Source organism: Schistocerca cancellata, chromosome 5 (assembly GCF_023864275.1).
Source record: "Schistocerca cancellata isolate TAMUIC-IGC-003103 chromosome 5, iqSchCanc2.1, whole genome shotgun sequence".
NCBI lineage: Eukaryota > Metazoa > Arthropoda > Insecta > Orthoptera > Acrididae > Schistocerca > Schistocerca cancellata.
This window is the reverse complement of record NC_064630.1, coordinates 621,882,856-621,896,959: the sequence shown is the minus strand read 5'-3', so window position 1 is coordinate 621,896,959 and position 14,104 is coordinate 621,882,856. Positions and strand designations below refer to the sequence as shown.

The 14,104-nt window shown below is 39.8% G+C and overlaps 1 protein-coding gene across 1 annotated transcript in view; it reads right to left on the bottom strand.

Annotated features, from left to right (window-relative positions):
* Positions 1-14,104, bottom strand: part of LOC126188567 (acidic amino acid decarboxylase GADL1) — a 188,544-nt gene that overhangs the window by 76,973 nt on the left and 97,467 nt on the right. The window contains exon 4 of the mRNA XM_049930168.1: positions 4,780-4,895. Within this exon, the coding sequence (XP_049786125.1) occupies positions 4,780-4,895 (116 nt within the window). The remainder of the gene's footprint in view (positions 1-4,779; positions 4,896-14,104) is intronic.

Sequence of the window (14,104 nt, the reverse complement as noted above, 5' to 3'; positions counted from 1 at the left end):
GGTAGTCCAAAGTCTTTGTAATCATGCCATTTGTGTTCTTGTGGAGATATTTCCAAAGCAACTTACATCCCAAAACAAATATTTATTTGTATCTAACCAAGAAGTGAAATACCAGTTTTCATAAATTTAGTTTTAAAATCTTTTTAGTGTAACAAAATATTTTCTTAAAAATTTTCTTCCCCTATTGTACTCCCTTAGGGGTTGAATTTCCGAAACACTGAAGTATGTATTTTTTAAAATTTCTAATCGAGAAGTCAAATACAATTGTCATAGATGTAGCCTTAAAAAATCCTTTAATAATTATTTATTTTCAAAAAAATTTTACTCACTATTTTACCACTTAGTACTTGAATTTCCAAAAATGCTGCAACACGAATTTTTGTTTTCTGACTGAGAAACCAAATACTGGTTTTCATAGTTCTAGCTTCAAAATTTCCTTAATAGCAACATACTTTCAAAAAGCCTTTCATTCCCTATTTCACCCAGTTAGGAGTGGAATTTTGGACAATGCCTTTGCAAATGATCCTTACAGTATAAAATCCACACCCTCTCCAAACTTCAAGTTTGTAACGTTAGCAGTCTGGGCTGGGTGACGATGAGTCAGTGAATCAGGCAAACCCCTTTTCATCTCCTTAGGGGCTGAATTTCAAAAAACAGTGAAACATGTATTTTTTCATCTCCAACCAAAAAGTCAAACACCAATTTTCAAAAATGTAGCTTTAAAAATGCTTTTGCAATGAAATATTTCCATAAAACATTTCACCCTCTATTTCAACCCATTAGAGGTTGAATTTCCAAAACCAGTGACATTTTCATGTTTTGTTTCTAACAGAGAAGCCAAATACAATTTTTCGTGGATTTAGCTTCAAAAATGCTTGCACAATGAAATACTCTCATAAAAACTTTCATCCACTGTTTCACCCCCAAAAGGGTTGAATTTCCAAAAATAGTGAAACACATACTTTTTTTTCAACTGAGAAGCCAAATTTAAATTTTCATAGATTTAGTTTTAAAATGCTTTCATAATAAAATATTTTTGTAAAAAGTCTCATCCCCTATTTCACACTCTTGGAGTTTCAGTTTACAAAACACTGAAACACATTTTTTTTTAAAGTTGTAACTGAGAAGTCAAATATCAATGTTCTTAGATGGAACTTTAAAAATACTTCAGTAGTTCTTTTATAATGTTATATTTTCAAAAGAAAGACTTTCTCCCACTATGTCAGAACCTTAGGGATAAATTTTCAAAAATGCTGAAACACATATTTCCTTATTTCTGACTGAGAAACCAAATACCAATTTTCATAGGTCTAGCTTCAGAATTGCTTTCATAGCAACATTTTTTTAAAGAAACCCTTCATACCCTATTTCACCCCGTTAGGATTAGAATTTTGAAAAATCCTCTCTTAAACAATGCCTGCAGTACAAGATCAACACCTCTGAATTTCAAGTTTCTATCCTTAGTGGTTTGGGCTGGGCAATGATTAGTCAGTCACTCAGGACAATGCTTTTTATATAGAGATTTGGTCCAGGAATTCATTGGTATAAGTTCATATTTACTGTGTTCATATGTAAATTAAGCTTCTGCCTAGTTTCATGTGCATGTAAAACATACTTATGTTTAAAGTTTTTTTCCTTTTTTTAAGATGCTCCCTTTCATACAAATTAGTTTTTCATATACTTACAAAAAAGGGAGAGACAGTATTTTTGGACTTTTAAAAAGAGGTCTACAGGAACGCTGCATTTAGCTTTCTTTATCATCCTGAAAATCTTTTTCTGTATATTAATTTTTTTAATTGTAAAATTCCCCCCAAAAATTATTCTGTACATCAGTAGTGACTTTATAAACAATGGTGCATTTTCACCACCAATGAACAGCTTGTATTTTGAGTGATAATCCTAACAGCAAATCCTCTGGAATATATAAGCCTAAAATTTTTGTATGACTCACATTTGAGACATTTTTTTCCTACAATGGTGAAAAAAGGTTTGCAGGATGGAGGTTTTGTGTGCTGTGAAAGTTAGCTACCACAGTTATTTCAGAATTTATGATGAGCACATTGATCCTCAACCACTGTGCTAAACTACACATAACCAATGTTGCAGTTTCCCACAGATTTCCCCCACAGTGTGAGTCAACTGTATTCTTAGAGTCATCTGCAAAGAGTACTGTAGTTCCATCATTTATTTTATTAGCCAAGTCATTTAAATACATCAGAAATAAGGCAGTCCCAGAATTGACCATTGTGGGACTTCATACATACCCCTCCCCCTCCCCCCATTACTGTGAACATTACAAATGTTTTGTGTTTCACGGTCTTTGCATTTAATTTGAATAATGTGTTGAGGATTGTTGAAGAACGATTGAATCCACCTTACAGAGTCGACTCTAATTCCATAATTACTTTGCTTAGGCAAGAGAATGCCATGATCAAAAACATCAAAGGCCTTACTAAGATCAAGAAATATTCCAGATATATGTTGCTATGTTGCTTACCATCCACTATTGTTATTATTTCATTTTAAAAAAGGCCAAAATTGCAGACTGGGATGACTTTCCAGCTTTGAAACCACACTGTGATGCATTATCAGCCTGCCTTTATTTAAGAAGGCTATTAATCTTCTAAGGAACATTTTCCAGTAATTTTCTGAAGCAATTTCACATTTTGCACCCTTCTTATGCAGAGGTGTTACTTTTGCAGTTTTTGGTATACTTGGAAATACATGACCCTCAAACAATGAATTTACTATGCCTGCTAATGATTCTACAATAAATGTTGCACTAGCTTTGATGCTAGCATATATCTCATAAACGCCCATTGATTATTTAATAGTAGGTAATCGTAATTTTAAACGGTTCCTCGGGTGTTGCTGGATACAGGAATAATGTATTTGTATGACTGTTTTGATTTTGCTGTAGCCTCATAATGTCTAGCTGTTTGTCATGCCATTAGTTATCAACTGCTATGCTATGTTTGAGAAATAATGGTCGAATGCACTAGCCACTTATCTCGGGTTGTGATACTTGTCTGCTTTATTTCTTCGTTGGTAGTCCTTGGTGTCGACATACTGCGTTGTTATACTGGCTTACTGGCTGAAAAATGGGGGGTGGGGTTGGGGGGGAGGGGAGGAGGTGGAAGTTCAACACTGACTATGGTAAATGATGTAGCCAACAGTTTCACAGTTCTTTACTTTCATTGTTCACAACCCCCCCCCCCCCCCCCAATATTACAGTTATATGGCCAGTTCATTATTGGTTAACCTTTGATAAGCTTCATTAATAGTTTGCAGGCAAACATCAGCATACTGCTACAATAATTTACTGTTGTATAACTGTGAGCAGTAGAAACCTAACCACACAGTTCATAGTGTTTCGAATAAATTGAACAGACACTGTTGTAACACTTATTTCATGAATAAGTTGATGCGTTGTTGTTGAAACCACATAGGTTCCTCATCTGAAAATTGGCCATGGACTGACTATTATGTGACTAAAAAACTGGGCCATTATATATCATCACAATAATAGGTACTGAAACTACACATTGTTTGATGCTTAATTTGCAGAAATTACAATTAAAACATAACTCATTCAATTAACTGAATATATAGAAAAAATCCTTCTTTTTAATAGTTTCTTGTACTACAAGAGTTAGGCTGAATTATTTGTTTAAATGATGAAATTAACAGATATAGTTATACAAACAATACTTTTGACAAACCTGGTAATTATTTTGGAATTAATTACAGGCTGGCTTTGCTAATATGTTTTTGAATAGAGCCAAATAAATACTTTAAGAATCCTAGTGATTCTTTTTCAAAATGTGTATAATTATTACACAATTTATATTTGTTTATAAGTCAACAATAGAATCTAGGTCATGGAACAATACTGATTTCACCCTATAACAAAAGATATTAACTAGGAACAGTCCAAATAAATTACAAAATTGATGACATACACAAAACTAAGCACAAAATTAGATCTGGTGTTATATTCTTTAAAACTGAGGGCCAACCTTTCTCTTTTGTGAAAATGAAGGTGACACTCACATATGTTAATGGTAATTAGTTAAAATGAAAAAATGAACTTAAGGAGGCAGATGGCAAAACAAGTGAGGAAGTAACAAGATCTCAGCTTGCTTCGTAACAGAGTCAGTTATAATCAGCTCTATTGCACTGCAATTAACTGACCTTGCACCTATTTCGCTTATAATTTGCCAGGTTGCTTTGGTTTTATTCTTGGAATTACACATTAGTTTGACATTGTCTAGGTTATTATTATTTTTTTAATTATATTTTTTAAAGGATTCATTTGTATCTTTTGAAGGAGTAATAAAATCAGGACTAGTATTTTGTTTGGAGTACCCATAAATCTCCTCTTAAGGTCTTAAAAGGTAAGAGAAAACAGCCTTATCTGTGTGGCCTTCACCTTCACCAAACATGCCATTCAGGCTTTTTTGGTGTGAACTAGCACTGAAACAATCTATCATTCCATGTAGTAGGAGGGTATCTTAAAATTTTTCAGTTAATGCTGTACTATTTATAAATCTAAATTTCTTTGTACAAAAGATACATTCATTTCTAATTGTTCCATGGTAAAATTCCTATGTATTAACAGAGAGAAACTTGAATGGAATTTTGTGTTGAAAACATTTGTAATATAGGGAATAATTACTATAACCCAGTCATTATTTCTGACTGTTGTGATTTTTACAACAGTTTGCTTTAAATAAATAAGTTAACAATAAATTTTATGTAAACTCATTACATACATACATCTTCAGACACAAATGCAACAAGTGGCTGAGAGCCACATATACCCTTCATCTTAACATCTGGAACAGCTCTGTATCTTGCCAGGACCATTGCATACATGTTAGATAAACTTCCACCTGCAACAAAACAGTGCTAATGATAAAGAAGAACCATTAATTCCAAGAGCTTTTAGTAACAGCAATGATAATAATAATGATAATAACAGAAAAATACTAACTTCATGTGGCTCAATGGCCGGATGCAAGTCCCAATTGGGCGACTTGCATGACCCTAATCTACTCCAGTTATATAACCATGGAAATGGGTCCTAGAGTTTAATGTGGAATCTGAACCACACATAATTCTTGTTGACTCTTCACAACTTTGAGAGATGAAAGCTAGACTGAAAAAGGTAGACTGAAAATTTCCCTGGTCTGAGTCGGATTCAATCGTGTAATCTCTCAATTTCCACCAAGCACTTTTACCATTAAACCATCAGGCCCAAAAGAGCTTTTAGTACATAGGTAAAATAACTATCTGCTAATAATTTCTGCAACAGTGCACTCATTTTAAGGACTTCAGTGAAACCAGATTTCATTTATTTTTACAAATCACATTCTCAGCACTAAATTTCTGATAACTGTGTGTGAGAAACATGATGATTCTGCAGGCACTGTGCTTTCATCAGCATAATCTTGCTCATTACTTTTTGTCAGTATAATGAGTGTATCCTTGCTTATACTTATATTTTACATTTTGTACATTTAACTTTAAGATTGTTTGCAGATGATGTGGTGGTCTATAAGAAGGTAGTAACAGCAGAAGACAGTAACAATTTGCTGATGGACCTGTAGTGTTGACCCTGAATGTAAATAAATGTAATATATTACACATATGTAGGAAAGGAAATCCACTACTGTACAACTACACTACTGGCAACAAATAGCTGGAAACAGTAACTACCATAAAATATCAAGAAGTACATATTCGTAGCGACCTTAAGTGGAATGACCACATAAAACAAACAGTTGGAAAAGCAGATGGCAGACAGATTCATAAGAAGAGTCTTAAAGAAATGTAATTCATCCATTACAGAAGGCTTACAGGGTGCACAGAATAATGTCGCCAGGAGGTGCGCAATCAGCAGGACACAAGTGAGGAGAACAGTATTGGTGGGAACTGCAGGTAGGCACAGTAGGGGACACGGTGAGTGCTGGAGGGGAAGTGCCATTCTAAACTGAAGTCTACACTCACATTATTTGTAAATATGTATTAAATAGAGCCTCTCCATGTTCACATTTGCATGGTGACCATTCAAAAAGATCTACCGTCACCTCTGCTTTGGTTAGGATCTATAATCAATTCTGCTAAAAATGCAACAAAAGCAGCAATTTATTTTCACGTGGCTTGTTAACCTTTTGCAACTTTCAGAGAAGTGTTATGAGTGGCAAATTTTGAGTAAACCTAGATTCCTCTTGTTGCCATGTTAATTGCTTCTTTTGCCAAAATAATGCGGAGTTTACCCAATGTGGCTTTACTAATATATCGTGCAAACAAAATTGCGAGAGGATTCTGGAAAGCAGTTTATTAATTTTATTAAGTGAAGAACTGAGGAAAAGTATGGTCAAAAGCTTATCAAAAAGTGCATCCTTAGTACAAAAATAAACGTATAATGTTTTCTATTATGCAATTCCTAAACCCACAGCAGCTCTCATTTAACCAGCTATCGATGGCCCTTAAAAATTACATTCTTTCATAGAAAAGTTGTAGTTAGAGGAATAACATAGTAGATAATGAAGTTGTGCATAATAACAAGTAAGGGAAAATATTCTCCTCTTTGCATGTTGTCATTTTCCAAAATTTCATTTTGATATCTCAAGCCACTTACGAAGCACAAGAAATATTGCGAATATTCTGTTTTGGCTTTATCGCCATTGTGCATGACTGCAAATGATTTGCTACATAACCACCCAAGTCTAAAGAAAAATTCAGTATGTTAGACAAATTTCATATGTAGCAACATATTATGCCATATGCATGAAATGCAAAATCATAGCAACCCCTATCTTTCATTTCAAAGTTTTTCAAATTTTGTGTGGTGTTGTATTAAAATACAAATATCGCAATAACTATGACTATTAGTGAAATGATGGGCATGTCATCATGAAGCTGTCATATGAAGCTAAAAGTAACACAAAAATTAAATTTTTTTACATAATCGTTTCCGTAAATTCATTTGAGGAAGATTGCAGGGCATGTGCCTAAATTCTGTCATTGAAGAGTGCAGCCAACCAGCAGATAGTGGTCAGGCAATGTTGGCCCCCCTTTCCAAATGAACAAATGAACTCGTCCAGGGCACTGGACGAAACCTGGTCACTGGACATCAGCCACCATACCCTGCGCGGACTCTATAACGCACTTCTTCGACCATTTCTTGAAGATTGCTCATCAATCTGGAACCAGTGCTAGATAGGACTGATGGTGGAGATACAGAAGATCCAATGAAGAGTGTTGCATTTCATTACGGGCTCATTTATTCCGTGTGAGAAGACTACAATGATGCTCACTGAGCTCCAGTGGCAGATACTACAAGAGAGACATTGTGCAACATGGAGAGATTTACTACTGAAATTTTGAGAGACTATTCTCTGGAAAAAGACAGACAAAGTATTACTTGCTCCCAAATATGTCTACCAAACTGACCATAAGAAGAAAATTTGAGAAAACAGAGCTAATAAAGAGGCTCATTGACAATAATTCTTTTCTTAAGCACCATTTGTGACTGGAACAGGGAAGGAGGAATCTGATACTCGTACCAGAAGTACCCTCTGCCACACATTGTGAGGAGGCTTGTGGAATATTGACACAGATGTAGATGTAGACTCTATCTGCAATCCCTCACTGTCTTGTTGTTGTTATTATTAGCTGAGCTGACTTCTCACGGTAGCATAAGTCACTGATTTTTACTTTCTGTTTGATACTATTAAACAGCTGTGATCAGACTATGTGCTTGTTTATCAGAGACTTACCTTTTTTGAAAATATTCCTTACTACCATGGCATTGAAGCTTAGCTTAAGCTAAAAACTACAGAAGCAAAAATTGAGAAGTTCTTAAAAAGCAAATATTATTACAATGTGGAAATGTTTGCAAGGAAGAAAAGTAACTGACACTGAAACTTTTTATAATTCCTCTAATGTCTCTTCTCTTTTAACAGATGTGTGTTCTTTTTATATATACACTGATGAGCCACTGATTATGACCACCTGCATAATAGCTCATTTGTCAGTCTTTGGAATGAAATAATAGTAATGGCGTGTGACGAGGGCCTCCTGTCGGGTAGACTGCTTGCCTGGTGCAAGTCTTTCGATTTGATGCCACTTCAGCAACTTGCATGTTGATGGGGATGAAATGATGATGATTAGGACAACACAACATCCAGTCCTTGAGAGGAGAAAATCTCTGACCTAGCCGGGAATCGAACCCGGGCCCTTAGGATCGACAGTCTGTCACGCTGACCATTCAGCTACGGGGGCGGACTTTGGAATGAAATACTTCACTGATGCTGTGTGTCAGGGATATGACAGTTTATTGGTAGGTTTGTGGAGGTATGTGGCATTAGATGTCTATGCACAGATCATGTAATTCATGTAAATAGCGGGCCACTGATTTTCATATGCAATGATGGCACCTTATAGCAAGTCAGATGGGTTCCATAAGATTTACATTGGGTGAATTTGGTCAATTAGACATCAACATTAGCTCACTACAATGCTACTAATACCACTGTAGCATGGATCTGGCTCCGAGACATGAACAATTATACTGCTGAAAGATGACATCGGCATCGGGGATGACACCAAACATGAGGTGTCAGCATGTCTTCGATTTCTACGACAGGTCCCATGCAAGTGCAGGAGAATATCTCCCACAGTATAATACTTCTCCTACCAGCCTGTGTCCGTGACATGCTGCACATTTTCAGCCACTGTTCACCTTGAGGACAGTGTTTGTGGAGACAACCATCGACCTAGTGTAGCAAAAATGTGATTCACCTGAAGAGCCGAAACATTTTCATTGATCAACAGTCAAATCCTGATGATCCCATGCCCAATGCAGTTATAATTGACAATACTGGATCAACATGTAAACATGTAGGGATGGTTTGCTGCAGAGCTCCTTGTTCAACAGTGTGCGATGAATGGCGTGCATCAAAACACTTGTGCATGGACCAGCGTTGTGATCATTCAGTAGAGATGCTGCAGATCATCATCTGACCTACTTTACAGAGCAGACAGGCCTCTGAACCTCCTGTGAAGAGTCATGGACATCCAATCACTTAGCACCTAAGAGTAGTTTCACTGCCCTTCTACCTCTTTCCATAGATGCTCACAACTGTGAACAGTTGACCAGCTTCAGTGTTCTTGAGATACTCATTCAAAGGGTCTGCACAATAATAATCTGCCATTTGTGAAAGTCACTTATCTCAATGGATTTTCCCATTTGCAGACCACATCTTCGCTAGGGTGATCCCCTGTCTATGTATGCTCCACTTACATACTTTTGTTACTGCGTCAGATGCTTGCAATGCCAAGGCAGTATCCAACATTGCACAGTGAGCAGTCATCATAATCTTTTGGCTTATCAGTATATATATATATATATATAGAGGGAAAAATTCCACGTGGGAAAAATATATCTAAAAAGAAAGATGATGAGACTTACCAAACAAAAGTGCTGGCAGGTCGATAGACACACAAACAAACACAAACATACACACAAAATTCAAGCTTTCGCAACAAATGGTTGCTTCGTCAGGAAAGAGGGAAGGAGAGGGAAAGACGAAAGGATGTAGGTTTTATGGGAGAGGGTAAGGAGTCATTCCAATCCCGGGAGCGGAAAGACTTACCTTAGGGGGAAAAAAGGACAGGTATACACTCACAAACACACACATATCCATCCGCACATACACAGACACAAGCAGACAAATGTCTCCTTCCCTCTTTCCTGACGAAGCAACTGTTGGTTGCGAAAGCTTGAATTTTGTGTGTATGTTTGTGTGTCTATCGAACTGCCAGCACTTTCGTTTAGTAAGTGACATGACATTTGTTTTATATATATATATCTAAAAACAGATGATGAGACTTACCACACAAAAGCGCTGGCAGGTCGATAGACACACAAACAAACACAAACATACACACAAAATTCAAGCTTTCGCAACAAACGGTTGCTTCGTCAGGAAAGAGGGAAGGAGACACAAGCAGACACACACACACACACACACACACATATATATATATATATATATATATATATATATATATATATATATACATGTGTATGTGTGGATGGATATGTGTGTGTGTGCGAGTGTATACCTGTCCTTTTTTCCCCCTAAGGTAAGTCTTTCCGCTCCCGGGATTGGAATGACTCCTTACCCTCTCCCTTAAAACCCATATCCTTTTGTCTTTCCTTCTCCTTCCCTCTTTCCTGACGAGGCAACCGTTGGTTGCGAAAGCTAGATTTTGTGTGTACGTTTGTGTTTGTTTGTGTGTCTATCGACCTGCCAGCGCTTTTGTTTGGTAAGTCTCATCATCTTTCTTTTTAAATATATATACCTAAAAACAAAGATGATGTGACTTACCAAATGAAAGTGCTGGCAGGTCGACAGACACACAAACGAACACACACATACAGTCCCGGGAGCGGAAAGACTTACCTTAGGGGGGAAAAGGGACGGGTATACACTCGCACACACACACACACATATCCATCCACACATATACAGGCACAAGCAGACATATTTAAAGACAAAGAGTTTGGGCAGAGATGTCAGTCGAGGCAGAAGTGCTGAGACAAAGATGTTGTTGAATGACAGGTGAGGTATGAGTGGCGGCAACTTGAAATTAGCGGAGATTGAGGCCTGGTGGATAACGGGAAGATGAAAGTGCAGGCAGGTCGACAGACACACAAACAAACACAAACATACACACAAAATTCAAGCTTTCGCAACAAACTGTTGCCTCATCAGGAAAGAGGGAAGGAGAAGGAAAGACGAAAGGATGTGGGTTTTAAGGGAGAGGGTAAGGAGTCATTCCAGTCCCGGGAGCGGAAAGACTTACCTTAGGGGGAAAAAGGGATGGGTATACACTCGCACACACACACACACACACACACACATATTCATCCACACATATACAGGCACAAGCAGACATATTTAAAGACAAAGAGTTTGGGCAGAGATGTCAGTCGAGGCAGAAGTGCAGAGGCAAAGATGTTGATGAATGACAGGTGAGGTATGAGTGGCGGAAATTTGAAATTAGCGGAGATTGAGGCCTGGTGGATAACGGGAAGAGAGGATATATTGAAGAGCAAGTTCCCATCTCCGGAGTTTGGATAGGTTGGTGTTAGTAGGAAGTATCCAGATAACCCGGACGGTGTAACACTGCGCCAAGATGTGCTGGTCGTGCGCCAAGGCATGTTTAGCCACAGGGTGATCCTCATTACCAACAAACACTGTCTGCCTGTGTCCATTCATGCGAATGGACAGTTTGTTGCTGGTCATTCCCACATAGAATGCATCACAGTGTAGGCAGGTCAGTTGGTAGATCACGTGGGTGCTTTCACATGTGGCTCTGCCTTTGATTGTGTACACCTTCTGGTTTACAGGACTGGAGTAGATACACACACACAAAATTCAAGCTTTCGCAACAAACGGCCACCTCACCAGGAAAGAGGGAAGGAGAGGGAAAGACGAAAGGATGCGGGTCCTAAGGGAGAGGGTAAGGAGTCATTCCAGTCCCGGGAGCGGAAAGACTTACCTTAGGGGGAAAAAGGGACGGGTATACACTCGCACACACACACACACACATATCCATCCACACATATACAGGCACAAGCAGACATATTTAAAGACAAAGAGTTTGGGCAGAGATGTCAGTCGAGGCAGAAGTGCTGAGACAAAGATGTTGTTGAATGACAGGTGAGGTATGAGTGGCGGCAACTTGAAATTAGCGGAGGTTGAGGCCTGGTGGATAACGGGAAGTACCAAATGAAAGTGGTGGCACCCGTTATCCACCAGGCCTCAATCTCCGCTAATTTCAAGTTGCCGCCACTCATACCTCACCTGTCATTCAACAACATCTTTGTCTCAGCACTTCTGCCTCGACTGACATCTCTGCCCAAACTCTTTGTCTTTAAATATGTATGCTTGTGTCTGCATATGTGTGGATGGATATGTGTGTGTGTGTGTGTGTGTGTGCGAGTGTATACCCGTCCCTTTTTCCCCCTAAGGTAAGTCTTTCCGCTACCGGGACTGGAATGACTCCTTACCCTCTCCCTTAAAACCCACATCCTTTTGTCTTTCCCTCTCCTTCCCTCTTTCCTGATGAGGCAACAGTTTGTTGTGAAAGCTTGAATTTTGTGTGTATGTTTGTGTTCGTTTGTGTGTCTGTCGACCTGCCAGCACTTTCATTTGGTAAGTCACATCATCTTTGTTTTTAGGTATATTTTTCCTATGTGGAATGTTTCCTTCTATTATAACTATATATATATATATATAATAGAGGGAAACATTCCACGTGGGAAAAATTGAAAATGTCTGCTTGTGTCTGTGTATGTGCGGATGGATATGTGTGTGTGTGCGTGTGTATACCTGTCCTTTTTTCCCCCTAAGGTAAGTCTTTCCACTCCCGGGATTGAAATGACTCCTTACCCTCTCCCTTAAAACCCACATCCTTTCATCTTTACCTCTCCTTTCCTCTTTCCTGACGAAGCAATCGTGGGTTGCGAAAGCTTGAATTTTGTGTGTGTGTTTGTGTTTGTTTGTGTGTCTATCGACCTGCCAGCACTTTCGTTTGGTAAGTCACATCATCTTTGTTTTTATATACACTACTGGAAATGGAAAAAAGAACACATTGACACCGGTGTGTCAGACCCACCATACTTGCTCCAGACACTGAGAGAGGGCTGTACAAGCAATGATCACACGCACGGCACAGCGGACACACCAGGAACCGCGGTGTTGGCCGTCGAATGGCGCTAGCTGCGCAGCATTTGTGCACCGCCGCTGTCAGTGTCAGCCAGTTTGCCGTGGCATATGGAGCTCCATCGCAGTCTTTAACACTGGTAGCATGCCGCGACAGCGTGGACGTGAACCGTATGTGCAGTTGACGGACTTTGAGCGAGGGCGTATAGTGGGCATGCGGGAGGCCGGGTGGACGTACCGCCAAATTGCTCAACACGTGGGGTGTGAGGTCTCCACAGTACATCGATGTTGTCGCCAGTGGTCGGCGGAAGGTGCACGTGCCCGTCGACCTGGGACCGGACCGCAGCGACGCACGGATGCACGCCAAGACCGTATGATCCTACGCAGTGCCGTAGGGGACCGCACCGCCACTTCCCAGCAAATTAGGGACACTGTTGCTCCTGGGGTATCGGCGAGGACCATTCGCAACCGTCTCCATGAAGCTGGGCTATGGTCCCGCACACCGTTAGGCCGTCTTCCGCTCACGCCCCAACATCGTGCAGCCCACCTCCAGTGGTGTCGCGACAGGCGTGAATGGAGGGACGAATGGAGACGTGTCGTCTTCAGTGATGAGAGTCGCTTCTGCCTTGGTGCCAATGATGGTTGTATGCATGTTTGGTGCCGTGCAGGTGAGCGCCACAATCAGGACTGCATACGACCGAGGCACACAGGGCCAACACCCGGCATCATGGTGTGGGGAGCGATCTCCTACACTGGCCGTACACCACTGGTGATCGTCGAGGGGACACTGAATAGTGCACGGTACATCCAAACCGTCATCGAACCCATCGTTCTACCATTCCTAGACCGGCAAGGGAACTTGCTGTTCCAACAGGACAATGCACGTACGCATGTATCCCGTGCCACCCAACATGCTCTAGAAGGTGTAAGTCAACTACCCTGGCCAGCAAGATCTCCGGATCTGTCCCCCATTGAGCATGTTTGGGACTGGATGAAGCGTCGTCTCACGCGGTCTGCACGTCCAGCACGAACGCTGGTCCAACTGAGGCGCCAGGTGGAAATGGCATGGCAAGCCGTTCCACAGGACTACATCCAGCATCTCTACGATCGTCTCCATGGGAGAATAGCAGCCTGCATTGCTGCGAAAGGTGGATATACACTGTACTAGTGCCGACATTGTGCATGCTCTGTTGCCTGTGTCTATGTGCCTGTGGTTCTGTCAGTGTGATCATGTGATGTATCTGACCCCAGGAATGTGTCAATAAAGTTTCCCCTTCCTGGGACAATGAATTCACGGTGTATATATATATATATATATACAAAAAAAGCAAATACTGAGAATTAATTAAAAAGAAAAT